Below are 27,110 nucleotides of genomic sequence, written 5' to 3' on the forward strand. Positions count from 1 at the left end.
GCTGTGTAACCTGGTAACTCATTGAAACCAGCAGACACTGAGCTGTGTAACCTGGTACAGTATGAAGGAAAGAAGAGATTCCCAGGAATACCCAGCCCACTGTAGCCCTACATCATGTCCTACCACAGACAGAGACATCATGTCCTACCACAGACAGACAGAGACATCATGTCCTACCACAGACAGACAGAGACATCATGTCCTACCACAGACAGACAGAGACATCATTGTCTACCACAGACAGACAGAGACATCATGTCCTACCACAGACAGACAGAGACATCATGTCCTACCACAGACAGACAGAGACATCATGTCCTACCACAGACAGACAGAGACATCATGTCCTACCACAGACAGACAGAGACATCATGTCCTACCACAGACAGACAGAGACATCATGTCCTACCACAGACAGACAGAGACATCATGTCCTACCACAGACAGACAGAGACATCATGTCCTACCACAGACAGACAGAGACATCATGTCCTACCACAGACAGACAGACATCATGTCCTACCACAGACAGACAGAGACATCATGTCCTACCACAGACAGACAGAGACATCATGTCCTACCACAGCCAGACAGAGACGTCATGTCCTACCACAGACAGACAGAGACATCATGTCCTACCACAGACAGACAGAGACATCATGTCCTACCACAGACAGACAGAGACATCATGTCCTACCACAGACAGACAGAGACATCATGTCCTACCACAGACAGACAGAGACATCATGTCCTACCACAGACAGACAGAGACATCATGTCCTACCACAGACAGACAGAGACATCATGTCCTACCACAGACAGACAGAGACGTCATGTCCTACCACAGACAGACAGAGACGTCATGTCCTACCACAGACAGACAGAGACGTCATGTCCTACCACAGACAGACAGAGACGTCATGTCCTACCACAGACAGACAGAGACGTCATGTCCTACCACAGACAGAGACATCATGTCCTACCACAGACAGACAGAGACATCATGTCCTACCACAGACAGACAGAGACATCATGTCCTACCACAGACAGAGACATCATGTCCTACCACAGACAGACAGAGACATCATGTCCTACCACAGACAGACAGAGACATCATGTCCTACCACAGACAGACAGAGACGTCATGTCCTACCACAGACAGACAGAGACATCATGTCCTACCACAGACAGACAGAGACATCATGTCCTACCACAGACAGACAGAGACGTCATGTCCTACCACAGACAGACAGAGACATCATGTCCTACCACAGACAGACAGAGCGAGGGGGGGTTTACATAGAACAGGCAGACTTCCAGGACCAGAGAGAGAGCGCATGCAGACTAAGGGACCTTCAAGGGACTGGGAGAAACGCTATGTGTTTCTCTGGAGGTAGAGAGGGACTGGGAGAAACGCTATGTGTTTCTCTGGAGGTAGAGAGGGATTGGGAGAAACGGTATGTGTTTCTCTGGAGGTAGAGAGGGACTGGGAGAAACGGTATGTGTTTCTCTGGAGGTAGAGAGGGACTGGGAGAAACGGTATGTGTTTCTCTGGAGGTAGAGAGGGACTGGGAGAAACGGTATGTGTTTCTCTGGAGGTAGAGAGGGACTGGGGAACTGGTATGTGTTTCTCTGGAGGTAGAGAGGGACTGGGAGAAACGCTATGTGTTTCTCTGGAGGTAGAGAGGGACTGGGAGAAACGCTATGTGTTTCTCTGGAGGTAGAGAGGGACTGGGGAACTGGTATGTGTTTCTCTGGAGGTAGAGAGGGACTGGGAGAAACGGTATGTGTTTCTCTGGAGGTAGAGAGGGACTGGGGAACTGGTATGTGTTTCTCTGGAGGTAGAGAGGGACTGGGAGAAACGGTATGTGTTTCTCTGGAGGTAGAGAGGGACTGGGAGAAACGGTATGTGTTTCTCTGGAGGTAGAGAGGGACTGGGAGAAACGCTATGTGTTTCTCTGGAGGTAGAGAGGGACTGGGGAACTGGTATGTGTTTCTCTGGAGGTAGAGAGGGACTGGGAGAAACGGTATGTGTTTCTCTGGAGGTAGAGAGGGACTGGGAGAAACGGTATGTGTTTCTCTGGAGGTAGAGAGGGACTGGGAGAAACGCTATGTGTTTCTCTGGAGTGGGAGACTGGGGAACTGGTAAACAGACTGTAGAAGCCTTGAAGTGCCAACTCAGATAGGATCTCATGAGGCTCACAGAGTTAAGGTCAAATTTTGTTCTGGCCCCAGAACGTAGGAGAAGGAAATCAAAAAAACATTACTTTGCTTTCTGAGGTTAATACAACAATCTCATCAAACCAAATAAATTGCAGTATGTTTGGAGCAAAACGATGAAAAGTAAAACCCATAAAAGATAATTAGTAGACTAAAGAGAGTGTTTTGAAAGTATGCCCAGAAATTGTATCTGCTGAGTTCAATTCGGAGCTCAGCTGGGGTTGATGAAATCTCTCTCTGTGAACTAGTCTTCCTGTTCAGAAGACCTCTATGAGCTCAACACTAAAACACCTGATACACAGACAGGCATTAGCTTACATACCCTGGCTAGTAGTGCACTATGTGGGGAAAAGGGGGAAACTTGGGACGCACACCTAAAGTCAAACAGACTTTAGGTGTGCCTTGTTTCAGCCTTGTGTCTATGCAAAGAAAATCACGTCTGGTTTTAGGTAGAAATAAATGTCTGCTTTCATTGGAGAGCTGAGATGATTCTGTTGAGTTGGAACACTTCCTTCCATTGGAGAGCTGAGATGATTCTGTTGAGTTGGAACACTTCCTTCCATTGGAGAGCTGAGATGATTCTGTTGAGTTGGAACACTTCCTTCCATTGGAGAGCTGAGATGATTCTGTTGAGTTGGAACACTTCCTTCCATTGGAGAGCTGAGATGATTTTGTTGAGTTGGAACACTTCCTTCCATTGGAGAGCTGAGATGATTCTGTTGAGTTGGAACACTTCCTTCCATTGGAGAGCTGAGATGATTCTGTTGAGTTGGAACACTTCCTTCCATTGGAGAGCTGAGATGATTCTGTTGAGTTGGAACACTTCCTTCCATTGGAGAGCAGAGATGATTCTGTTGAGTTGGAACACTTCTGTCCGTCAACCCTGACGTTGATAATGTCAGAGTCAATAGGTTGATGTCTACACACCGTAGAGAAGAGTATGTATGTGGGCAACGTGATGCGTCTGGTTTGTGCCAGGTGTACAGGTGGAAACCAAGACATGGATGTCACAGCAAACCCAATCCACGGAGACAGGTCATGTTCAGTAGCTAGGGGGAGGTGGGTGGAAGCCTGACACAATCCACAGAGACAGGTAATGTTCAGTAGCTAGGGGGAGGTGGGTGGAAGCCTGACACAATCCACAGAGACAGGTAATGTTCAGTAGCTAGGGGGAGGTGGGTGGAAGCCTGACACAATCCACAGAGACAGGTCATGTTCAGTAGCTAGGGGGAGGTGGGTGGAAGCCTGACACAATCCACAGAGACAGGTAATGTTCAGTAGCTAGGGGGAGGTGGGTGGAAGCCTGACACAATCCACAGAGACAGGTAATGTTCAGTAGCTAGGGGGAGGTGGGTGGAAGCCTACGTGGTGGATCTGTTCTCTGCATCATGCTCAGTGGGGTTTCACTGTCAGAGAGGAGATAGGAGCCAGCATCAAGCTGATCTTCATTTAGACACTGTAGCTGTTGGCAGGGTGAGGGGTGACAGTCTCACAGTATATGTCAGACAGACAGGCAGACAGAGACAAGCGAGAGAGTATGTGTAAATATGGTGTGTGGGTGGGGTGCTCCAGGAGTTGCCCTTTAAAGGTTCTTCTCCTAGCCGTCACTCCCCCCCCCACCCCTTTCCCTCACATCACCCAGTGACAACACATCGGGGGGGTCGTCCCCTCCTCACCCTCTCATAGCCTCAGCAGACTCTCTGGGGAAAATACTAATTACCCCTCTATCCAACACACACACACACACACACACACAGGTTGAGAGTAGACCCCATTTAGTCGACTGGTCAATGGGCTGTTGGTCAACAGATTTCTTTAGCTGAACAGTAGTAAAATATATATATAATAATATCATGGTGTACAAGACACCGGTCTGATTGGTGCCTGTCTGATTGGACTGATCCATTGTAGAGGCTGTGGGGATGGAACAGTCCATCACCAAGACATGTGCTACTGAAATTCTATATGGTTACATAAGAACAATGGTGCAACACTAATAAAAATATTATTTTATAAATAATGTGCTTGGATAGCGGTCGCTGTCCGCGGTTCTGAAACATCAGTGCGCTGTTGAATTGGCGCCTTTTCCTAAACCATGTTGCTATGTGGATAATAGCAGAGTTAACCAGCATAGTGGTGTTGAGAACAATGCGGCGGAGACAGCAGTGGATTTAGGAGACGAGAAAACAGCACTTGCCTTTAATTGTTTAACAAAATTGAGGAGCAAGGAAACGACAACTTAATTAGGTCTATAATCAATAGCCTAACTGTTAAATGTGCCTGGCTTTAATAAATCATCCATTTATACACTACATATACACAAAAGTATGTGGACACCTCTTCAAATTAGTGGATTTAGGCTATTTCAACCAGACCCATTGCTGACAGGTGTATAATATCAAGCACACCGCCATGTAATCTCCATAGACAAACATTGGCAGTCGAATGGTCTTACTGAAGAGCTCTGTGACTTTCAACGTGGCACCATCATAGGAAGCCACCTTCCCAACAAGTCAGTACGTCAAATGTCTGCCCTCCTAGAGCTGCCCCGGTCAACTGTAAGTGCTGTTATTGTGAAGTGTAAATGTCTAGGAGCAACAACGGCTCAGCTGCGAAGTGGTAGGCCACACAAACTCACAGAATGGGACTGCAGAGCGTTGAAGCACGTAGCGTGTAAAAATTGTCTGTCCTCAGTTGCAACACTCACTACCAAGTTCCAAACTGCTTCTGGAAGCAACGTCAGCACAAGAACTGTTTGTTCGGAAGCTTCATGAAATGGGTCTCCATGGCCGAGCAGCTGCACACAAGCCTAAGATCACCACGGGCAATGCCAAGAGTCGGCTGGAGTGGTATAAAGCTTGCCGCCATTGGACTCTGGAGCAGTGGAAACGCGTTCTCTGGAGTGATGAATCATGCTTCACCATCTGGCAGTCCAATGGACGTATCTGGGTTTGGGGGATGCCAGGAGAACGCTACCTGCCCGAATGCACAGTGCCAACTGTAAAGTTAGGCGGTGGAGGAATAATGTTCTGGGGCTGTTTTTCATGGTTCAGGCTAGACCCCTTAGTTCCAGTGAAGAGAAATCTTAATGCTACAGCATACAATGACATTCTAGACGATTCTGTCCTTCCAACTTTGTGGCAACAGTTTGGGGAAGGCCCTTTCCTGTTTCAGCATGACAATGCCCCCCGTGCACAAAGCACAAATGGTTTGTTGAGATCGGTGTGGAAAAACTTGACTGGCATGCACAGAGCCCTGACCTCAACCCCATTGAAGACCTTTGGGATGAATTGGAACGCTGACTGCGAGCCGGACCTCAGTGCCCGACCTCACTAATGCTTGTGGCTGAACAGAATCAATTCCTCGCAGCAATGTTCCAACATCTAGTGGAAAGCCTTCCCAGAAGATTACAGGCTTTTATAGCAGCAAAGGGGGGACCAACTCCATATTAATGCCTATGATTTTGGAATGAGATGTTTGACAAGCAGGTGTCCACATACTTTTGGTCATGTTTGAGTGTTTGTTTAATAGCCTACTGATTCCGTGAGCACCAAGCAACCACAACATGACAGATAAACTATTTCACAAATGCGTGTGATTTTAATCTTTCCTATACTGTAATAAGGCCTGTGTTCTACTACTTATTTAGTGTGGTTTACACTTCAAATTGTCAGAAAAATTACATTTATTATAATAATAACACTCCCTTTTCTTGATCTCCTTGTTGTTATGATAATTATCATTATTATAATAATACATGTCGTTATCATTAGTAGGCTTAGTATGGCAGTCTTGTATAACCACCACCAAGAGAGCATCCTGTTTAGTCTTAAAACCGTCACTTAGGCCTATATTTCAATACTTATATAGGCGACTGTATCAATCAATCATTCATTCATTCATTCATTCATTCATTCATCACACAGCATACGGGGAGGCAGGTAGCCTAGTGGTTAGAGTGTTGGGCCAGTAACCAGCAGGTAGCCTAGTGGTTAGAGCGTTGGGCCAGTAACCAGCAGGTAGCCTAGTGGTTAGAGTGTTGGGCCAGTAACCAGCAGGTAGCCTAGTGGTTAGAGCGTTGGGCCAGTAACCGAAAGGTTGCTAGATTGAATCCCCGAGCTGACAAGGTAAAAATCTGTCGTTCTGCCCCTGAACAAGGCAGTAAACCCACTGTTCCTAGGCTGTCATTGTAAATAAGAATTTGTTCTGAACTGACTTGCATGGTTAAATAAAGGTTAAAAATATATATACATATATACATACATATATATATATACATATATATATATATATATAAAACTAAAATGCTTGATTGATGAAATGCAATCAAGCATTTTAGTTTTAAAAGAAAATAAGTCGACCCTTGAATGATAAGCGTAAACAATAAATAATAAAGGCTTTACAAAAGCAGAACTCTGGTTTGCTTATCATTTATTTAGTGCTGTTTACATTGTTCCAAACGGTCAGAAAAAATATATTGTAATCTAACAGCACTTGTTCTGCAAATAACATCCATGCATCGCTTGCTCCTTACCTAATTTTTCTTGATCTCCAGTATTTTCCACAACTCGTCACATTTATTCCACACGTCTGACTTCCCCTTCAGCTCCTGAGCAACCAGTAAACATTACCCCGTTTCCAGTTCATTTGTCACGTCCTCTGCATCCATTTTGCCGTCACGTGTTCAGAGTTTGTTATAACCAATTTATTGATGTGATTATGCTACGCTACGCTACAGGTCAGGTCCTATTGGTCACGTGCATGTGATGCATACATGTGTCACGTAAAGAGAGCAAGGGATGAGGGGTTGTTTTTCCTAAACAAAATGAGGGATTTCAGTAACAGAACTTTTCAGTCAGAAATGGCAACATGGACAGCGTGATAAACACTTGAAGTTCTCTGTGGTCGATGCAACAGGGAGGAGAGAGAGATAACGAGTGCTAATCACACAGTCACTCGCTGTAGAAAAAGTATTATTAACACAGCGCAGCAAGTCTGAGCACAATCAAATCAATTGCGGTCGGACTCCCTCTACTCATTCGTGTGTCTTAAATGATTTCATCAAACAGTTCGCTTAAAGCATCAGACAAGCTCAGTGAATATAGTTGATTTGATTAAAACACAGAGGATGTGCCTATATATGGTTGCCTAAGATAGTTTGTTGCCAGCCTTCCAACCCTGTTCCACGTGATGCAGCCAGCCGGCCGTCCAACCCTGTTCCACGTAACGCAGCCAGCCGTCCAACCCTGTTCCACGTAACGTAGCCAGCCGGCCGTCCAACCCTGTTCCACGTAACGTAGCCAGCCAGCCGTCCAACCCTGTTCCATGAACGCAGCCAGCCGTCCAACCCTGTTCCATGAAACGTAGCCAGCCGGCCGTCCAACCCTGTTCCACGTAACGCAGCCAGCCATCCAACCCTGTTCCACGTAACGCAGCCAGCCGTCCAACCCTGTTCCATGAACGCAGCCAGCCGTCCAACCCTGTTCCATGTAACGTAGCCAGCCGGCCGTCCAACCCTGTTCCACGTAACGCAGCCAGCCGTCCAACCCTGTTCCACGTAACGCAGCCAGCCGTCCAACCCTGTTCCATGAACGCAGCCAGCCGTCCAACCCTGTTCCACGTAACGTAGCCAGCCGGCCGTCCAACCCTGTTCCACGTAACGTAGCCAGCCGGCCGTCCAACCCTGTTCCACGTAACGCAGCCAGCCGGCCGTCCAACCCTGTTCCACGTGACGCAGCCAGCCGGCCGTCCAACCCTGTTCCACGTGACGCAGCCAGCCGGCCGTCCAACCCTGTTCCACGTGACGTAGCCAGCCAGCCAGAGACGTCCGTCCGTCCAGCCAGAGACGTCCGTCCGTCCAGCCAGAGACGTCCGTACATCCAGCCAGAGACGTCCGTCCGTCCAGCCAGAGACGTCCGTCCGTCCGTCCAGCCAGAGACGTCCGTCCGTCCGTCCGTCCAGACAGAGACGTCCGTCCGTTCAGACAGAGACGTCCGTCCGTTCAGACAGAGACGTCCGTCCGTTCAGACAGAGACGTCCGTCCGTTCAGACAGAGACGTCCGTCCGTTCAGACAGACAGACAGACAGACAGACAGACAGACAGAGACGTCCGTCCGTCCGTTCAGACAGACAGGCAGACAGACTGACAGACACGTCCGTCCAGACAGACAGAGACATCCGCGCGGCACCGGACAGACAGAGACATCCGGACAGACAGAGACATCCGGACAGACAGAGACATCCGGACACGTCCTCCCAACCCTAACACACACACTCACTCACCCCTACCTTGGATCCATCTACACTGATGATGCGGTAGCTGTTGCGGGTGGAGTCGTAGAAGTAGGACACGGTGACTGCCTGCTTGCTGGCTGGGACCCAGTTCTTCTTGGTGGTCGGGTCAATCTGGAACACATGGGCCCTGGTGGTGAAGATCGGCTGCTCCCTGCACGAGACGAGGAAGAGAGGGAGAGAAGGAAAGAGGAGGAGGAGAGAGAAGGAAAGAGGAGGAGGAGAGAGAGGGAAAGAGGACGAGGAGCGAGAGGGAAAGAGGACGAGGAGAGAGGGGGAAAGAGGAGGAGGAGAGAGAGAGAGAGGGGGAGAGGGATGAGAAGGAGAAGATTAGGAGACCTCTAGTTAGTAATTATTGGTTTGGGGTGTTAGAAACTCCCATTTATTCTATTGGTCAGTCTAAGAGCACATGCATTAGTGTGCAAATAATGAAAGTAACAGGAGTCAAAAACACATAAGAACTAGACGACAGCTAGTCAGGTTGTGTGGTGTGAGTTGAGTCCTGGGACAGATCCAGGTCAGTAGTCCTGTCTGCTGCAGCGTAACATATTCCTGTGGTAGTCACCTGGGATGCCAGATCCTCAGTTTCCCTCCCAGTGGAGAGCAGGTGTTAATGTAACACTAACCCAAATGTCACCTGGCAACCCGCAGCCATTAGCACTTCATCAGCTCAAGCCTCTCACAGGAGGGAAGGAAAACACACAGGCACTACACTAGGCCTATCAAGTTATAGGGAGAAGAAACACCACCACACAGCCTCAGGTGCTCACTGGGTATCAGAGTCCTCCTGGTCAGCTGTTTTAATACACGGCTGCATTAAGACTAGGGCTGGTAATTGCCCAGGACATCACGATTCCATATCATCACCATACTTAGGTGCGATTCTCACAATTCTCAACCAAGATTCTATTGCGATTTGATGTTCCAAACATATTGCTCACTATATATCTGCTGCAGAGAGAAGAGACATGAGAAAACTAAATGTTGATCAGTCAGGGAATTAAAAGTGTTGAAAACACATCGGCTCACTATTTAAAAGATGGAGAACAAGCTATAGGATGTAAAATACCTGTGTGTTGGTGCAGGGTCAGACTATTAGAGCTAGCTAACGCTACCTAGCAAAAATTACACACACACCCAGTGCCTTCAGAAAGTTTTCAGACCCCTTGACTTTTTCCAAATTTTGTTACGTTACAGCCTTATTCTAAAATGGAAGGTGAAGCTTTGCCTCAGTCTGAAGTTCTGAGTGCTCTGGAGCAGGTTTTCATCAAGGATCTGTCTGTACTTTGCTCTGTTCATCTTTCCCCTCATTCCTGACTAGTCTCCCAGTCCCTGCTGCTGAAAAACATCCCCATAGCATGTTGTCGTCACCACCATGCTTCACCGTAGGGATGATGCCAGGTTTCCTCCAGACGTGACGCTTGGTATTCAGGCTAAAGAGTTCAATCTTGGTTTCATCAGACCAGAGAATCGTGTTTCTCATGTTCTGAGTCCTTTAGGTGCCTTTTGGCATACTCCAAGATGGCTGTTAGTGCCTTTTACTGATGAGTGGCTTCCTTCTGGCTACTCTACCATAAAGGCCTGATTGGCGGAGTGCTGCAGAGATTGTCCTTCTGGAAGGTTCTCTCATCTCCACAGAGGAACTCTAGAGACTATTGGGTTCTTGGTCACCTCCCTGACCAAGGCCCTTCTCCCCTGATTGCTCAGTTTGGCTGGGCGGCCAGTTCTAGGAAGAGTCTTGGTGGTTCCAACCTCCTTCCATTTAAGAATGATGGAGGCCAGCTGTGTTCTTGGGGACCTTCAATGCTGCAGACATTTTTTGGTACCCTTCCCCAAATCTGTGCCTTGACACAATCCTGTCTCGGAGCTCTATGGACAATTCCTTCAACCTCATGGCTTGGTTTTTGCTCTGACATGCACTGTCAACTGTGGGACCTTATATAGACAGGTGTGTGTCTTTCCAAATCATGTCCAATCAATTGAATTTACCACAGGTGGACTCCAATCAAGTTGTAGAAACATCTCAAGGATGCTCAATCGAAACAGGACGTACCAGAGCTCAACTTCGAGTCTCATAGCAAAGGGGCTGAATACTAATGTAAATAAGGTATTTCTGCTTAAAAAAAATATAAAATATGCAACAAAAAAAAAAATGGGAAAACCTGTTTTTGCTTTGTCATTATGGGATATTATGTGTAGTTGCTGAGGAATATGTTTTAATCAATTTTAGAACAAGGCTGTAATGTAACAAAATGTGGAAAAAGTCAAGGGGTCTGAATACTTTCGGAAGGCACAGCATATCTAAATATATCTAAATATATCTAAATATAGATAATATATATATATATATATATATATAAAGCTCCCCATCCAAAGCACATCCAGCAAACGGCAGGCCAGTGGTTGAAAACGGGTTATTGATGAAAGATGACAAAGGAGGCGGACACGAATTGTGCAGCGCAACAGACAGGCTACAGTTAGTCAACTGACAGTCCTAGCACAACAAAGCGAATTGTGCAGCGCAACAGACAGGCTACAGTTAGTCAACTGACAGTCCAGCACAACAAAGCGAATTGTGCAGCGCAACAGACAGGCTACAGTTAGTCAACTGACAGTCCAGCACAACAAAGCGAATTGTGCAGCGCAACAGACAGGCTACAGTTAGTCAACTGACAGTCTAGCACAACAAAGCGAATTGTGCATAAAATAACACACAACTCGTAGTACCTTGACACGAATGTGGTATGGCAGCCGACAACCTTACAGAGTTCCACTTCTGAGAGAATGCCAAGATTTGTTTAACACTTTTTTGGTTACTACATGATTCCATTTGTGTTATTTCATAGTTTTGATGTCTTCATTATTATTCTACAATGTAGAAGATAGTAAAAATAAAGAAAAACCCTTGAATGAGTAGGAGTGTCCAAACTTTTGACTGGTACTGTATGTACATAAACACTTTGTTTTTTTACAAATCCATATTTGGAGTCAAATATCAATATAATATCATCCAAAAATATTACGATATGTCTATCAACTCCCCCCCCATCAATAATTAAGACAGTTTAAACCTCTGCAGTCCCGTTCCCTGTGTGTGTACTGTTGTCGTCTGGTGGACATCTGTTAGGAAGATTATCAACTGTGCTTCTTGCATTTCAGACATCATCAAGGACGTAGGCAACAAGGACGTAGGCAACGAGGACGTAGGCAACAAGGACGTAGGCAACGAGGACGTAGGCAACGAGGACGTAGGCAACGAGGACGTAGGCAACGAGGACGTAGGCAACAAGGACGTAGGCAAAGAGGACATAGGCAACGAGGACGTAGGCAACGAGGACGTAAGATTTACATGTCAAAGGCTACATATTCCACTGCCTAACAGAGGGGGAAAAAATGACTTTTCTACATCAGTAGACTTTTCATATCAATGGGAAAATGGGTATTAAATAGCATCTAGATGACCCAGATTGGATTATAATGCCATTTGAAGGATACAGCTACAGGCATCTCTCCCAGCATCACTACTTTGCATTAGGACAAATTAACTCACAACCTCTCTGTTATTCAGGAACCATTTGAACAATGACTAAAACGTGGGACAATCACAGCGAAACACACACATTTAAAATGTCCTCTTAGATCGACCGTCTGTTCAAAATGTCGCTTGCCAGAGTAACACAGTCATCATTCCCAGGACTACATTAGGCCACATTAACTCAACCTCTGTCTTGGACAATCACACACACTTTTAAAATGCACTCTTAGTACCATAGGAGTCCACAGGCTTGGTTATCACTATATGTTATAAAGGACCACAGGCTTGGTTATCACTAGATGTTATAAAGGACCACAGGCTTGGTTATCACTAGATGTTATAAAGGACCACAGGCTTGGTTATCACTAGATGTTATAAAGGACCACAGGCTTGGTTATCACTAGATGTTATAAAGGACCACAGGCTTGGTTATCACTAGATGTTATAAAGGACAAAGTGGCAGAAAAGTGGCAATATCATTGAAACAGATATGAGCCATTTCCTGTCTGTCAGAGTGAGCCGTCAGAGACAGCCAATAAGACAGACCAGTCTTTTCTCTTCTTCTTTCCTCCTGTCCTATTCTCAGAGGGCTCTGTACGTGTGTGTGTGTGTGTGGGGGGGGGGGGGGGGGTGTTGACACACTCATGCAGAAAGCAAGATGTGTGTGGGTGTGGCCACACTCCCATCTCCCAGTAGACAGTTAGTGTTCAGTAAACATACAGGCTGAACACGCAGTGCAGAGTCAGTCAGTCAGTCAGTCTGTCTATCCTCACTTGGTCCTGCCACAATACAACACCACCTTTCCGTCCCTTCCTGTTACCACACTCTCTGTGGTTATATTTACATACTTGATTTTTTAAAATTCAAACCAGGAAATCAAACCAATGTAAAATGCAGCATGTGTGCAGTATGTGACTGTAGTGTGGTTTTGTGTGTGTGGAACCCGTAGGACTCCGTGTGGAAGAGTGCACACACACTACACACACACACACTACACACACACACACACACACACTACACACACACACACACACACACACACACACACACACACACACACACACACACACACACACACACACACACACACACACACACACCCCTTTCCTCCACGGCGGACTATTTCATTCTATTTCAGTACAGCTTTATTGATAAGTACCCAGAGGACGATACATCTCTGCTGCCCTGTGGAGCGATGCCTATTGTTTTCATATTCCATCCCTACTGAGGTATCCTAGCAGGACATAGATCTATACTAGGAGGTATCCTAGCAGGACATAGATCTATACTAGGAGGTATCCTAGCAGGACATAGATCTATACTAGGAGGTATCCTAGCAGGACATAGATCTATACTAGGAGGTATCCTAGCAGGACATAGATCTATACTAGGAGGTATCCTAGCAGGACATAGATCTATACTAGGAGGTATCCTAGCAGGACATAGATCTATACTAGGAGGTATCCTAGCAGGACATAGATCTATACTAGGAGGTATCCTAGCAGGACATAGATCTATACTAGGAGCTAACCTAGCAGGACATAGATCTATACTAGGAGGTATCCTAGCAGGACATAGATCTATACTAGGAGGTATCCTAGCAGGACATAGATCTATACTAGGAGGTATCCTAGCAGGACATAGATCTATACTAGGAGGTATCCTAGCAGGACATAGATCTATACTAGGAGGTATCCTAGCAGGACATAGATCTATACTAGGAGGTATCCTAGCAGGACATAGATCTATACTAGGAGGTATCCTAGCAGGACATAGATCTATACTAGGAGGTATCCTAGCAGGACATAGATCTATACTAGGAGGTATCCTAGCAGGACATAGATCTATACTAGGAGGTATCCTAGCAGGACATAGATCTATACTAGGAGGTATCCTAGCAGGACATAGATCTATACTAGGAGGTATCCTAGCAGGACATAGATCTATACTAGGAGGTATCCTAGCAGGACATAGATCTATACTAGGAGGTATCCTAGCAGGACATAGATCTATACTAGGAGGTATCCTAGCAGGACACAGATCTATACTAGGAGGTATCCTAGCAGGACATAGATCTATACTAGGAGGTATCCTAGCAGGACATAGATCTATACTAGGAGGTATCCTAGCAGGACATAGATCTATACTAGGAGGTATCCTAGCAGGACATAGATCTATACTAGGAGGTATCCTAGCAGGACATAGATCTATACTAGGAGGTATCCTAGCAGGACATAGATCTATACTAGGAGCTAACCTAGCAGGACATAGCTCTATACTAGGAGGTATCCTAGCAGGACATAGATCTATACTAGGAGGTATCCTAGCAGGACATAGATCTATACTAGGAGGTATCCTAGCAGGACATAGATCTATACTAGGAGCTAACCTAGCAGGACATAGCTCTATACTAGGAGGTATCCTAGCAGGACATAGATCTATACTAGGAGGTATCCTAGCAGGACATAGATCTATACTAGGAGGTATCCTAGCAGGACATAGATCTATACTAGGAGGTATCCTAGCAGGACATAGATCTATACTAGGAGGTATCCTAGCAGGACATAGATCTATACTAGGAGGTATCCTAGCAGGACACAGATCTATACTAGGAGGTATCCTAGCAGGACATAGATCTATACTAGGAGGTATCCTAGCAGGACACAGATCTATACTAGGAGGTATCCTAGCAGGACATAGATCTATACTAGGAGGTATCCTAGCAGGACATAGATCTATACTAGGAGGTATCCTAGCAGGACATAGATCTATACTAGGAGGTATCCTAGCAGGACATAGATCTATACTAGGAGGTATCCTAGCAGGACATAGATCTATACTAGGAGGTATCCTAGCAGGACATAGATCTATACTAGGAGGTATCCTAGCAGGACATAGATCTATACTAGGAGGTATCCTAGCAGGACATAGATCTATACTAGGAGGTATCCTAGCAGGACATGTACAGTGTTGTGTGTTAGTTAGTTAAAGGAGGAGAGGCTCATTGTAATGGCTGGAATGGAACAGAGTCCATATGTCTGATACCTTGCCATTTACTCCATTATAATGAGCCCGTCCTCCTATAGCTCCTCCCACCAGCCTCCTCGTGTGTGTGTATGTGTATGTGTATGTGTGTGTGTGTGTGTGTGTGTGTGTGTGTGTGTGTGTGTGTGTGTGTGTGTGTGTGTGTGTGTGTGTGTGTGTCCCCGTCCAAGCAGGGAATGTCCAGTTGCCAGTAAAGCCAGTCGGAGTAAACTCTTCGGTTCGTTATAATGTGTAACAGTAGGAAGCTAATGCTGCTGTTATTTTGAGGGCATATCTCATGGCTTTGATCTGCCTCCCAGCGATATGGAGCGTTCTGGGTGTGTGTCTGTTCCTCACAGCGTTCTGGGGGTGTGTGTGAGTGTGTTCTGTCTATGGCTCCAGCGTACAGTGCTGATTATGTGTGTCTGTAGCTCACAGCAGAGGGCTGAGCAGTGAAAACATTCTTAGGTAAGATGAAAGAGCAGAATTAGACATCTTATTAAACTTTCATGATCTGGTCTGACAAATCAGTGTGGAAACCCTGCTCCTCCTCTTAAAAGACACAGTTCCTGTTCATACACACGCTCACAAATGCACCACACACAAACCTCTCATGTTAGATCTGTGAAGCACGCACACTTCCTCACGTTCACACACTACAGTACTCGCACACCCTTCACACTAAATCTGTCAACAGTCGGTTCAGAGAATACTAGTTCAGTTGGCTAGATTAATGCATTCACTGAATCTCTCCTCACTCTCTTTCCTTATGTCCCCTCTTCCTCTAGCCCCCTCTTCCTCTCGTCCCATTTCTAGTACTACAAAACATTAAAGTTAAATACACAAAGTGCTAGAGCAACTGCAGACGAAGCGCTAGGACAGACGAACCGCTAGGACAGACGAACCGCTAGGACAGACGCTAGGACCGACGCTAGGACAGACGCTAGGACAGACGCTAGGACAGACGAACCGCTAGGACAGACGCTAGGACAGACGAACCGCTAGGACAGAAGCTAGGACAGACGCTAGGACAGACGAACCGCTAGGACAGACGCTAGGACAGACGAACCGCTAGGACAGACGCTAGGACAGACGCTAGGACAGACAAACCACTAGGACAGACGAACCACTAGGACAGACGAACCGCTAGGACAGACGCTAGGACAGACGCTAGGACAGACGAACCGCTAGGGCAGACGAACCGCTAGGACAGACGCTAGGACAGACGCTAGGACAGACGAACCGCTAGGACAGACACTAGGACAGACGCTAGGACAGACGAACCACTAGGACAGACGCTAGGACAGACAAACCACTAGGACAGACGAACCACTAGGACAGTCGAACCACTAGGACAGTCGAACCGCTAGGACAGAGAACTGACGCTAGGACAGACGAACCGCTAGGACAGACGGACCGCTAGGACAGACGGACCGCTAGGACAGAGAACAGACGCTAGGACAGACGAACCGCTAGGACAGACGGACCGCTAGGACAGACGGACCGCTAGGACAGAGAACAGACGCTAGGACAGACGAACCGCTAGGACTTACGGACCGCTAGGACAGACGGACCGCTAGGACAGACGGACCGCTAGGATAGGCTAGGACAGACGGACTGCTAGGACAGACGGACCGCTAGGACAGAGACAGACGCTAGGACAGACGCTAGGCAGGACAGACAGACAGACGGACCGCTAAGACAGACAGACGGACCGCTAGGACAGTAGGACAGACAGACGCTAGGACGGACAGCAATGGGCCATTGAGCTAATAATGTCATCAGGATTACGGTCCTCAAAGAAATGAAAGCCTTCCTAATAAATTCACTGTCCCCATAATCCTAATCTGAACTGTAATCTGCTTGGAAAAATACCCTTTATGCAGATCACTGTTGTGCCGTTTTCAACAGGTGCGGGCGCACAGACACAGAAAGACCTGACCTTTTGAACAAGATGGCGCTGACAGACACAGAAAGACCTGACCTTTTGAACAAGATGGCGCTGACAGACACAGAAAGACCTGACCTTTTGAACAAGATGGCGCTGACAGACACAGAAAGACCTGACCTTTTGAACAAGATGGCGCTGACAGTCTCCCTGTTTCTATCTCCTAGCCAACTCCCTAGAAGCATCTCTCTGCACCTGCTGTAACATCTGATAGACAATGTACACCACCAATACACTTTGATTTAGCATTCGGTCTGGCTGGACCCAGATATAGCACACACACACACACACCTGACCTTTTACATTACCTATAATAGACATTACCTCTGTCTGGAGCCAGCTATAATATACATTATTTCTGTCTGCAGCCAGCTCTAATAGACATTACCTCTGCCTGGAGCCAGCTCTAATAGACATTACCTCTGCCTGGAGACAGCTATAATAGACATTACCTCTGTCTGGAGCCAGCTATAATAGACATTACCTCTGTCTGGAGCCAGCTATAATATACATTATTTCTGTCTGCAGCCAGCTCTAATAGACATTACCTCTGCCTGGAGCCAGCTCTAATAGACATTACCTCTGCCTGGAGACAGCTATAATAGACATTACCTCTGTCTGGAGCCAGCTATAATAGACATTACCTCTGTCTGGAACCAGATAAAATAGACATTACCTCTGTCTGGAGCCAGCTATAATAGACATTACCTCTGCCTGGAGCCAGATATAATAGACATTAACTCTGCCTGGAGCCAGCTATAATAGACATTACCTCTGTCTGGAGCCAGCTATAATAGACATTACCTCTGCCTGGAGCCAGCTATAATAGACATTACCTCTGTCCGGAGCCAGCTATAATAGACATTACCTCTGTCCGGAGCCAGCTCTAATAGACATTACCTCTGTCCGGAGCCAGCTCTAATAGACATTACCTCGGTCTGGAGCCAGCTATAATAGACATTACCTCTGCCTGGAGCCAGCTATAATAGACATTACCTCTGTCTGGAGCCAGCTCTAATAGACATTACCTCTGTCTGGAGCCAGCTATAATAGACATTACCTCGGTCTGGAGCCAGCTATAATAGACATTACCTCTGCCTGGAGCCAGCTATAATAGACATTACCTCTGCCTGGAGCCAGCTATAATAAACATTACCTCTGTCTGGAGCCAGCTATAATAGACATTACCTCTGCCTGGAGCCAGCTATAATAGACATTACCTCTGTCTGGAGCCAGCTCTAATAGACATTACCTCTGTCTGGAGCCAGCTATAATAGACATTACCTCGGTCTGGAGCCAGCTATAATAGACATTACCTCTGCCTGGAGCCAGCTATAATAGACATTACCTCTGCCTGGAGCCAGCTATAATAAACATTACCTCTGTCTGGAGCCAGCTATAATAGACATTACCTCTGTCTGGAGCCAGCTCTAATAGACATTACCTCTGTCTGGAGCCAGCTATAATAGACATTACCTCTGTCTGGAGCCAGCTATAATAGACATTACCTCTGTCTGGAGCCAGCTATAATAGACATTACCTCTGTCTGGAGCCAGCTATAATAGACATTACCTCTGTCTGGAGCCAGCTATAATAGACATTACCTCGGTCTGGAGCCAGCTATAATAGACATTACCTCTGTCTGTACAGCCACATGTTATCCATGCCCACAACATTCAAAACACAGAGCAGACATGGAGCTAAATAAGATGAAGTACAGTAGTCTCTCAACACAGCCACACCACATCAGTCAGATGGGCAGAGAACAGTCTGTCTGTCTCTCCTCTAGAGGACCAGGACCGTCTGTCTGTCTGTCTGTCTGTCTGTCTGTCTGTCTGTCTTCTAGAGAACCAGGACCGTCTCTCATCTCTAGAGAACCAGGACCGTCTGTCTGTCTCTCCTCTAGAGGACCAGGACCGTCTGTCTGTCTCTCCTCTAGAGGACCAGGACCGTCTGTCTGTCTCTCCTCTAGAGGACCAGGACCGTCTGTCTGTCTGTCTGTCTGTCTGTCTGTCTGTCTGTCTGTCTGTCTGTCTGTCTCTCCTCTAGAGGACCAGGACCGTCTGTCTGTCTCTCCTCTAGAGAACCAGGACCATCTGTCTGTCTCTCCTCTAGAGAACCAGGACCATCTGTCTGTCTCTCCTCTAGAGGACCAGGACCATCTGTCTGTCTCTCCTCTAGAGGACCAGGACCGTCTGTCTGTCTCTCCTCTAGAGGACCAGGACCGTCTGTCTGTCTCTCCTCTAGAGAACCAGGACCGTCTGTCTGTCTGTCTGTCTGTCTGTCTGTCTGTCTGTCTGTCTGGTCTGTCTGTCTCTCCTCTAGAGAACCAGGACCGTCTGTCTGTCTGTCTGTCTGTCTGTCTGTCTGTCTGGTCTGTCTGTCTGGTCTGTCTGTCTGGTCTGTCTGTCTGTCTGTCCTCTAGAGGACCAGGACCATCCATCCGTCAGTGTAATATGTGACTTCATACATCCATCCAGTGATGAGTTGAGCCCACAGTGAGAGCTGCATGGCTGTGAATGTGTTAGAGTGTCGTGCTCACATATGTAGTACAGCAACAGCACTATGATAGCGTGTCGTGCTAACCTCTGTAGAGCAGCAGCACCGTGTTAGTGTCAGTTAGCGTGTCGTGCTAACCTCTGTAGAGCAGCAGCACCGTGTTAGGGTCAGTTAGCGTGTCGTGCTAACCTCTGTAGAGCAGCAGCACCGTGTTAGGGTCAGTTAGCGTGTCGTGCTAACCTCTGTAGAGCAGCACCGTGTTAGGGTCAGTTAGCGTGTCGTGCTAACCCCTGTAGTGCAGCAGCACCGTGTTAGGGTCAGTTAGCGTGTCGTGCTAACCTCTGTAGAGCAGCAGCACCGTGTTAGGGTCAGTTAGCGTGTCGTGCTAACCTCTGTAGAGCAGCACCGTGTTAGGGTCAGTTAGCGTGTCGTGCTAACCTCTGTAGAGCAGCAGCACCGTGTTAGGGTCAGTTAGCGTGTCGTGCTAACCTCTGTAGAGCAGCAGCACCGTGTTAGGGTCAGTTAGCGTGTCGTGCTAACCTCTGTAGAGCTGCAGCACCGTGTTAGGGTCAGTTAGCGTGTCGTGCTAACCTCTATGGAGCAGCAGCACCGTGTTAGCGTCAGTTAGCGTGTCATGCTAACCTCTGTAGTGCAGCAGCACCAGGCATTAGCTCAGAGGAATAAGAAACAGGCAAGAAGGCAGTAATGTTAAGTAATGCATGAATAAGCTTCATCCTCTATCTGGTCTTTACTCTCAAGTCTTGTTCATGTTTTAGTTGACTCACCACTCACGCCATGTTCTCCATACAGTACATAACATGGAGAGATCAGCCCGGAGCATATTCCCCATACAGTACATAACATGGAGAGATCAGCCAGGAGCATATTCCCCATACAGTACATAACATGGAGAGATCAGCCAGGAGCATATTCCCCATACAGTACATAACATGGAGAGATCAGCCAGGAGCATATTCCCCATACAGTACATAACATGGAGAGATCAGCCAGGAGCATATTCCCCATACAGTACATAACATGGAGCGATCAGCCAGGATATTTCAGAGAGCGTTAGCTTGATGAACTAATAGGGGATCCAACTGCTCAGGGAGCAAGACAGTTTCAGGACGTTGTGTTTAGTTGGATTAGACTATGTTCTAAGTATATGACTATATCAAGGAGAGAGAGAGACTCCCAGCCATATATATTAAGCAGCATATGGGGCTGGAACTGTGATATAGCATAAAGACTTTCAGGCATGTCATATTTGTATTCTGTAGAGGCAATCAATGCACATTACATACCTGTACAAATACAATCCCTGTATTGACCATTGATAGGTCAATAGGGTTATTAGCTGGTGGTTTTAGGTCTGTTTGCTGTCTAGCAGTGTGTCAGTTAGAGAACAACCTGACCTACATTCTACAATCTAGATTAGAACCTTGAACCATTCTAAAGTGATTCCAGAACCATTCCAGTTGCATTCCTAAAAAACACCATCAGATTACACACCCCATTTAACACTGTCACTGTAAATGAGTTGCTGCTGTTGCAATATATAATCTGTAAGTTTAAAGGTGAACTCTGACTGCTGGCGGCACAGTTCAATGTACCAACAGTTCAACAATACCTGTACTGAAGTCATAAAGCAGATTCATCGGAACTTTACGTGGCTGAGCTGAACATTCCTTAAATACCTGACGAGAGGGAACTATTTATGAAATGTTGCTGTACCTGTTCCAGATATGAAAATACTGGTCACTGTGCATTCACACACACACACACACACACACACACACACACACACACACACACACACACACACACACACACACACACACACACACACACACACACACACACACAGTGCACACACACACACACAGTGCACACACAGTGCACACACACACACACACACACACACACACACACACACACACACAGTGCACACACACACAGTGCACACACACACACACACAGTGCACACACACACACACACAGTGCACACACACACACACACACACACACAGGTCTGTCTTGTTCAATTCTACAGTAGGTTTCTGTGTTTGGTTCATTTCCTCCCTTTGTCTTAGGCAATACCCCCAATTATGCAAAACCTCTCCACTTCTTTGAACATTATGCTTCTAAACTTTTACTGCTTTTCAATCCATACATCGCCTCATTCAGTTCTAACCTACACAAACTCACAGCCATAACCTACAAACTCTGATTCAGCACTTGATTCAGCAGCCCCAGCGGTGGGAAGGCAAAGTGTTCCCATGTTGAACCATTTCCTGTGTCTGAAGGTAGAACTCTGGCTAGCCGGCAGACCCAGAGAGCAAATCAAGTGCACCTACAGGCCTGCCGCTGGCCAATCACATAGCTCCGATGTCCGTGTCTGCACAGTTTCCTCAAACCACAGACTGTAAAAGAAACCTCGAACGCACAGCAACGTTGGTAATACTGAGATTTAAAAACTTTTAAAACCATGACGAGAGAGACTCAACGACTACAGCAAAGAGCTGCTGTTTTTATGAGTGAGTTCATGATTAAGTTGTTATTCAGCACCGTCAACACTTTTATAGCCATACTTCCTACTTCCACTCACGCTACATCCAGCACTGAGCTGTAATTAATGCGTATAGAAAAGTGTTCCTATAAGCTTGAGTTGTTTATTATCTGCTTGTCTCTTTTTTAATATCAAGGAATATTTCACTTTCTATGGTCATAGGAGTAACAACATGAATTGGTGCATGCGTTTCGCCATCAGCTGGAAGACTGTGTCCGCTTTTTCTCAGCGTCGGGAAGGAGAGTGGAGGGACGGGGTGTCTGGTGAGAGGCTGCCTCATCGTCGCTCCCTCCCTCCCTCTCCTCAGACTGACCAACAGATGCAGGCCATCAGTCCACTAATAAATAAACAGTTATACTCACTCAGCTGTGCCTCATACAAGTGATCTTTTACCAGTGTGATCATATACCTCATTTGTTATACATATCATTTAAAAAATGATCTGAGAAGAACAACATTGGCAGGGCAATTCAAGCATAGCCAATATGTTGTGATAATGTATTGGGCCAATACCCTCTAGCCTACTGCAGAAACCTCACTGCTACAATACTGTTTTCAATTGTTTAATGTTGCATAGGCTTACGTTTTTAAGTCATGTTAATGAGAAGTCTGAGCGGTAGCTCTCAGCTTGCATTTTGACTCAGAAAGTGATCTTGACTCAGAAAAGGTTGGTGACCACTGACCTCCCCAAACGCAGTGCCGTAACCGCCCCAAACGCAGTGCCGTAACCGCCCCAAACGCAGTGCCGTATCCGCCCCAAACGCAGTGCTGTAACCTCCCCAAACGCAGTGCCGTAACCGCCCCAAACGCAGTGCTGTAACCGCCCCAAACGCAGTGCCGTAACCGCCCCAAACGCAGTGCCGTAACCTCCCCAAACGCAGTGCCGTAACCTCCCCAAACGCAATGCCGTAACCTCCCCAAACGCAGTGCCGTAACCGCCCCAAACGCAGTGCCGTAACCGCCCCAAACGCAGTGCCGTAACCTCCCCAAACGCAGTGCCGTAACCTCCCCAAACGCCTCCCCAAACGCAGTGCCGTAACCTCCCCAAACGCAGTGCCGTAACCTCCCCAAACGCAGTGCCGTAACCTCCCCAAACGCAGTGCCGTAACCTCCCCAAACGCAGTGCCGTAACCTTCCCAAACGCAGTGCTGTAACCTCCCCAAACGCAGTGCTGTAACCTCCCCAAACGCAGTGCCGTAACCGCCCCAAACGCAGTGCCGTAACCTCCACAAACAGAGGTTGTCTCCTGACCTGCAGCCACTACTATGAGACCTTGTTCTGTACAGGAAGTTCTCTGTTGGACTAAACATTGTACTGTCGTCAGGCACACACACACACACACACACACACACACACACACACACACACACACACACACACACACACACACACACACACACCCTTGATTTCAGCTGCTCTCACTCTGAAGTCAGAGAAAGGGAGAGAGAGAGAGAGAGGGTAACTACACACAAAAAAATGCCACAAGACTGGAGCTGGATGTACAAGCTAGAATAAACGTCCCCTCACCGTTTGCTGTTACGTTTAATAACGCTTTATTGAGTCAATAGCAACAGTTGGTTTTTTCCCTGATGAAAAACAGTCAGGACCAGACAAGAGGAGAGATTGTTGACACTGCTGTTTCTCAAGACATGGACAAGTTGGCATGGGCAGAGACAGGCTGGCACCCAGCCTACGCTCCATCCAGTTTAACTACGCTTAAAAAGGTCACAAAATCAGTCCGGAGCACTTTAACAAACAGGATATATTTGTACTGGGATATGTTGAGTGCTCTAGTGACAGTGGCTGATGAAATGCATGACAAACCTGCTGCAGGGGGAGAAAGCAGAGCTTTCCTCGCTCCTTTTCACATTGACGATAGCACAGGGACATTTTGAGAGGTTCTTCAGGGACAATACTGTTGTGTAAACTTCCAAAAAAATGATGACGTCTCGAGTGCTAACTACGGAGGTGGTGCATGACCCTCCCCCCCTCTAAGCAGGACGGTGTAAACAGAATCGTCTCGTTCAGCCCAACACTCCTACAGTATAAATGGTGATAGCAGAGCCATGGGTTTTTTTAAATAGCTGACATGTAGACATTTTCCTAATATTTTAGACTTGTTTTATTGAGTTCTTACCTGAAATTGCACCAACAGCCTGTTACATTCTGGCCTAGCTGCCGCCTGCCGGCTACACTGAGCCATGTGAAACTATGGAAGCCCTTTCCCGCCACCATTTTTTTAAAACGTCGATACTATCGCAAAAAATGTTTGATATGCGGAAGTCAAACTATGTAAGTAAAACATTTTAGATAGTAGATGATACAAATATAATATGTTTTCTCATTTGTAACATTGTGTGGTGATTTCAGAGGTGGCACCACAGGTCCCAGAGTGGTGGGGGGGGGGGGATTGTTTTCCTGGGGACCAGAGTTTTTCCTGGTCTGGTAGGCTACCCTAACCAGGTACAACTCTGGGTATGACAGAGTAATAAATCAGCTGTAAATGGGTGGGACCAGATGTGTCTAAATCAGAACATATGGTTTAAAAACAACTCCTGGAAAACTCCTGGCTCCAGGGAGGATGAAAATATTCAAACCCAGTAAAACAAGTCATGAGGCCAATCAGTCTAAACGATAGTACTCTGTCCCTCTTCTCAACGCATCTCAATATTTGTTATTAAACCAAATCCAAAGTGCTGGGGGCAAATGCCAGCTTGCCACCAGTTTGCTGGCAGCCCTGTTGTGCTGATCTCTGCAACGTGCAGAGATGAAAATAACCTCACAGCACTACAAATGGAGAAACAGAACCTATATATGATCTATATGTATTTTATTTATTTTGGGGGTGGCGGGAATGAGCTTCCATATAAAACAACTCCTCGGTGAATTATACCCACGTTTTCAGTCACAATTAGCTTTTAGCACATGTAGCCTAATGATTAGCACATGTAGCCTAATGATTAGCGCGTGTAGCCTAATGATTAGCACGTGTAGCCTAATGATTAGCACATGTAGCCTAATGATTAGCATGATATTGATCAAAATTAAGCATGGTTTGTTGTAATGTTGTAAAGTAGGCCTACTGTACTTTATATTCGTATTAGAGGGATAAGCATGAATTTTCAGTAGGCTAACATTACTTATGCTTTTGTATTTAAGATAAAAGATTTGAAAATAAAGCCTTTGTCTGCACATGTTTGTGAATTGTTGCGCTATTCAAGAATGAAATATGGTTTGGTTGTAATAATTAATAGTGTAATATGGTTTGGTTGTAATAACTAGGAGTTATATTGTAGGGGCATGAAGAGTTGCTTGCTTAACCTTAGCTAGTAGCTAGCTAGTCAGTAGAATAGTTTGCAATGCTTTGCCTCCTGGCTATTGACTACTGTGACATTTTTGAGCTGAAACTCAAGAACGTCAGCTGAACCCTCTCTCGGCTCGTAAACATTCCAGTCGCTAATGTGAATTGAAAGTGTATGTACTGTACTTCACCCCTCTCGCCCTTCCCCTCACCCCTCTCGCCCTCCCCCTCTCACCCTTCCCATCCCTCACTTCTTTACTTCTCCCCTCACCCTCCCGCTCTTCCCATCCTTCTCTCATTTCTCTTCTGGCTGTACTGATAAGAACACAGTGGAACTGACTTCTGTATGTGTAGCACCTCTAAAGGATGAATGAACAAAGGGCTGTTTTCTCCCAAATATCCCGGAAAAGAGAAAAAGAGAGGTACGAGGCTGTGAACAACAAAGATCTGGGTCACTCACTGAAGAGAGGTACGAGGCTGTGAACAACAGATCTGGGTCACTCACTGAAGAGAGGTACGAGGCTGTGAACAACAGATCTGGGTCACTCACTGAAGAGAGGTACGAGGCTGTGAACAACAGATCTGGGTCACTCACTGAAGAGAGGTACGAGGCTGTGAACAACAGATCTGGGTCACTCACTGAAGAGAGGTACGAGGCTGTGAACAACAGATCTGGGTCACTCACTGAAGAGAGGTACGAGGCTGTGAACAACAGATCTGGGTCACTCACTGAAGAGAGGTACGAGGCTGTGAACAACAGATCTGGGTCACTCACTGAAGAGAGGTACGAGGCTGTGAACAACAGATCTGGGTCACTCACTGAAGAGAGGTACGAGGCTGTGAACAACAGATCTGGGTCACTCACTGAAGAGAGGTACGAGGCTGTGAAAAACAGATCTGGGTCACTCACTGAAGAGAGGTACGAGGCTGTGAACAACAGATCTGGGTCACTCACTGAAGAGAGGTACGAGGTTGTGAACAACAAAGATCTGGGTCACTCACTGAAGAGAGGTACGAGGCTGTGAACAACAGATCTGGGTCACTCACTGAAGAGAGGTACGAGGCTGTGAACAACAGATCTGGGTCACTCACTGAAGAGAGGTACGAGGTTGTGAACAACAGATCTGGGTCACTCACTGAAGAGAGGTACGAGGTTGTGAACAACAGATCTGGGTCACTCACTGAAGAGAGGTACGAGGCTGTGAACAACAGATCTGGGTCACTCACTGAAGAGAGGTACGAGGTTGTGAACAACAGATCTGGGTCACTCACTGAAGAGAGGTACGAGGTTGTGAACAACAGATCTGGGTCACTCACTGAAGAGAGGTACGAGGTTGTGAACAACAGATCTGGGTCACTCACTGCATATATTTGGACATAATAAAAAATAAAAAACATGTCCCGTTTTTTGGAACACATTCATTATTCAACAGTAATTATTTTTAACTCGACACCAAACAGCACCTTACTATCTGAAAAAATACAGATCATTCAGCTTTTTGGAACACATTGACTGACACAGCTGAGTCATTTCTCGTCTGTGACCGAGGAACAGTGAACAAAGAATTACAGCTCTCTGTTAATCAAATCCATAATTGAAATGAATTATCATTAGTGAAATGAATAGAGATCGTCAGACAGATGAGGGAAGTCTTTCTGGTCTGTTACTGCCGCCTGAATGAGCAGCTTGTGTGTGTGTGTCTGTGTCTGTGTCGTGTGTCTG

The 27,110-nt window shown here is 46.5% G+C and overlaps 1 protein-coding gene across 4 annotated transcripts in view; it reads right to left on the bottom strand.

The window, feature by feature from the left end:
• The window catches only part of LOC106561750 (homer protein homolog 2), a 108,939-nt gene that overhangs the window by 54,741 nt on the left and 27,088 nt on the right, over window positions 1–27,110 (bottom strand). For 2 of the 4 annotated variants that reach the window (XM_082969787.1, XM_082969786.1), the window contains exon 2: window positions 8,503–8,665. In XM_082969787.1, the coding sequence (XP_082825913.1) occupies window positions 8,503–8,665 (163 nt within the window). Of the gene's footprint in view, window positions 1–8,502; window positions 8,666–11,238; window positions 11,359–27,110 lie in introns of those variants that run through there. The other 2 variants (XM_082969789.1, XM_082969788.1) reach the window with 2 other exon arrangements.

This window comes from Salmo salar, chromosome 26 (genome assembly GCF_965601325.2).
Source record: "Salmo salar chromosome 26, fSalSal1, whole genome shotgun sequence".
NCBI lineage: Eukaryota > Metazoa > Chordata > Actinopteri > Salmoniformes > Salmonidae > Salmo > Salmo salar.